The sequence below is a fragment of the Leptosomus discolor genome, unplaced genomic scaffold (assembly GCF_034619465.1).
Source record: "Leptosomus discolor isolate bLepDis1 unplaced genomic scaffold, bLepDis1.hap2 HAP2_SCAFFOLD_45, whole genome shotgun sequence".
In the NCBI taxonomy this organism is placed as follows: domain Eukaryota; kingdom Metazoa; phylum Chordata; class Aves; order Leptosomiformes; family Leptosomidae; genus Leptosomus; species Leptosomus discolor.
This window is the reverse complement of record NW_028237842.1, coordinates 23855-27500: the sequence shown is the minus strand read 5'-3', so window position 1 is coordinate 27500 and position 3646 is coordinate 23855. Positions and strand designations below refer to the sequence as shown.

Below are 3646 nucleotides of genomic sequence, written 5' to 3'. Positions count from 1 at the left end.
TTTTATATTTCTATATTTGTATTTCTATAATCTTTATCGATATTTGTAGATCGAAAAATGACCAACTCTATATTCAAAATATACATTCCCTGCCCATGGTGGGGGGGTTGGAACAGGGTGATGTTCAAGGTGCCTTCCAACTCAACGTTAAATTCCAACTTTAATACTAATCTTAAATTACAAGTTAATATTTAAGACCAATATTAAATTCTAACTTTAATGCTAATCTTAAATTCTAAGTTAATCTCTAACGGGGTCACTCGGCACAGCAGAGCTGGCTCCGAGGTATTAATTAAAGATTAAAACAACGGGCGAGGCCGCTCCGACGCTACGCGCCGACTCCCACGACTCTGTCATCACCTGGACCTTTAATTATGGCTTTAAGTGGCCAACCTGAATTAAACGTGATTTTATGACCCCAGGACAGTGGGTTTGCTGGAAAACTGAAATATTTCCCCATTCTGCACTCCGGTATGGATCAGCACCAACGTACAAGAGCGCTGGGGGCTCGATTTGCCGCCGGAAGCGTTGCGAGAGGACAGCCAAAAGCTCCTACGCGTCGCGATGAGCTCATTTCCGTGTGGATACGCCATTAGAAAGGCTCATCTCCGACCTCACGCCGAAAAAAAAATAAAGGCCATTTCAGGGAAGCGGAACTATTTCCAAATTGGTTGGTTTGGGCCCAGTTTTGTTCCCAACTGAAATTTGGATCAACAGGATGGACTCGGCTGCAGCTCCAAGGAGAAAAATCCAACTTGGTAATGGGCTGGAATTGGTTAAATGGGTTAACTGGGTTAAATAATAGGGTTAAATTGGTTAAATTGGTTACTATCAGTGGCTGCACGTCACCAAAAATTACCCAGGCATTTGCTGGCCGAAAAATGGTTAAAAAAACCCTGCTAGAAATAAACACTTATATAGAAAAAACCCCGTTATCCAGAAATAAACACTTATATAGAAAAAAAAACAGTTATCTAGAAATAAACACTTATATAGAAAAAACCACTTAGAAATAAACAATTACACAGAAATAAACAATTACACAGAAACAAACAATTACACAGAAACAAACAATTACACAGAAATAAACAATTTCTTTCGGTATTCAACAGGAGTCGTGATCTCAAGGGTGTCAGGTGTAAAAACCTCTCTTTTTGCTTGTTTTTCCCATCTTTTCAGACCTTGGTAGCGAGTTGGTCTGGGATGCAGTCGATCCGCTCGGCCGTCGCCACGCTCGGGCAGGTCGGGGAAAAGTCTGTGAGGCAGAAGAACGGAGCTGTTAATGGCAACCGCCTAAATTCCAATTTAAACTGAAATTTAAACTGAAATTTAAACAGAAATTTAAATTATTAAGAGCGATAGTAATAACAATTTAAATTTCAATATAAATTCTTAGTACTAATAGCAAGAGAAATCGCAATAGTAATAATAAATTTTAAATTATTAATGCTATTGTTAATAAGAATTTAAATTGCTATTACTGTTGCTGCTGCTATTATTATTGTTATTATTACTATTACTATTATTACTAATATTACTAATTATTACTATTATTACTATTATTACTATTATTATTACTTTTATATGTCCTTTTAAGGATTTTCCCAAGTCATTTCTCATCATCCCAAAGGCCCCCGCACACAAACATCCTTCCAACAAGCCCCAACCGCTGCTGGCTCATCCATCTGACGCAACCACAGCAAATAAAGACAAAAAAATCTTCATTTTTCCAGATTTTAAGCACCAGGGCGTCTCGAAGACGAGCGATTTCTGAGGTACCCGAGCAGTACAAATATCAGTTTGGGTTTTTTTTACGGTTCTCGGGTTTTTTCTGCCCCACGGGGCTTTGGCTCCCACCGGCTTTGCTCTAACAGCGACGCGTTCAGCGGGAACCCACGGGAATCCCCTCGTTGGACCGTTAGAAAACGAAGCAAAAGGAAATTGAGGGAGGGGAGGGATAAAATCAGCCTCTAATTACGTGTTGCCCCGGTTATTTCCGCATTTCAAGGCCGTCCCCGCTATCGGCACGTGACCCCGGTTCACCTCTGGTGAACGGTAAAAGCGGAGGGACACCAAAGTCGTAATAAATTCTGCAAAGGGCAGAAAAAAAGTGTTTATTCTCATTTTTTTTGGACAGGGGCCGGTGATTTTCTGCAGCCAGTGAAATTCCCCAATCGGAAAGGGCATTTGGGGAACCCCCATCAGACCCGGGGGCAGGGCCCTTTTCTGCAGAGTAGAAAATAATTGTTTCAAATTTAATTTATAATTTTTTAAATATTTCTTTATCAATATTTGTAGATTGAAAAATGACGAATTATATATTAAAAACATACATTCCCTGCCCGGGGCGGGGGGGGGGGAGGGTTGGAACTGGGCGATGTCTACGGGGCCTTCCAACCCAAACCAGTCTGTGATTCTGTGACTCTGGATTGTGATTTGGGGTTTATATATTTGTATATTTTTACTTTTCTATGTAAATAAGTTTCATATAAATAAATATAAATAATATCTAAATATTCTACATTATTTATACAGTTATATATTACATTACATCGTATATATATTACATTATACTATATGATATTTAATGTATATTATAATGTAATATTTTAAATATATATTAAAGTATATTATATTACATTACATTACATTACGTTATATTATATAAATAATATAATGTAATATATTGAATAATATACGGTTTATTACATTCATATTATATTATATTACATTTACATTATATTTTATTCTTGTCTTATCATCTTATCTTATCTTATCTTATCTTATCTTATCTTATCTTATCTTACCCGTAATGTATAATATAATGTAATGTATTAAATAATATATATTATACATTATTTATACATTCATATATTATATTTATGCATTTGTATAAAAATATAAATATGACATATCAATAAGTGAATATATTCATATTCTGTTTCTGCATTTCAATAACTATATAGTATATGCAAATATATTTTCATGTGCTCTTCTCTCTGTACCCAACAGCACATCTGGACACAAGGGTACTCGGGCAAAGAGCGCGGCCGAGCCGGGGGCAGAGGACGGCACTTGCCGGAGCTCTCGGTGCTCGGGGCCGCGGGCTCCCTGGTGGCCAAGAGGCCGATGAGGACACAGGCCACGGCCACCACCAGGCAGAAGAGGACGACCAGGGTCACCTCCAGCGTGCTGAACCGCCGCTGCCGCCCCATCTGCGCCCTGTCAGGACACCAAAAACAGCGATTTTGGGGAAAACCCGAGAAATCCTTCCACTCTGGCATCCCACCTTCCCCCCGCTGAGCCGGCCACCCGCCGTGATTCTCACGTGCGGAATAATGCCGACGACGCGGTGATGTCACGGTTCATCACAGAGCGATTTCTTTCCCTCCCCACAAACTCCTTTGAAACAAACCAGAATTTTCACCCGACTCGAATTATGGAGTTTTTCGGGGTATTTTTTCCATTTTATCAAAATTCCAGGAGCAAACCTGAGGTTTTCAAACAAACAAAACCTCCCGTTGCATAAAGGGCGACATTAATTTGCCGTAAAAAAAAGAAATTAACAGGGTAAGATAGTTTTTTATATTTATTTTTATATATATATATACTTATTTTTATTTTTATAGCTATTTATATTTGTATA

General features: G+C 38.5%; 1 protein-coding gene across 1 annotated transcript in view; it reads right to left on the bottom strand.

Moving 5' to 3' along the window:
• The window catches only part of LOC104347932 (maltase-glucoamylase-like), a 52649-nt gene extending 49434 nt beyond the window's left edge, over window positions 1-3215 (bottom strand). The window contains 2 exon segments of the mRNA XM_086481157.1: window positions 1182-1255; window positions 3080-3215. Coding sequence (XP_086337283.1) covers window positions 1182-1255; window positions 3080-3215 — 210 coding nt within the window.
• Between the last annotated feature and the right edge of the window lie 431 nt (window positions 3216-3646).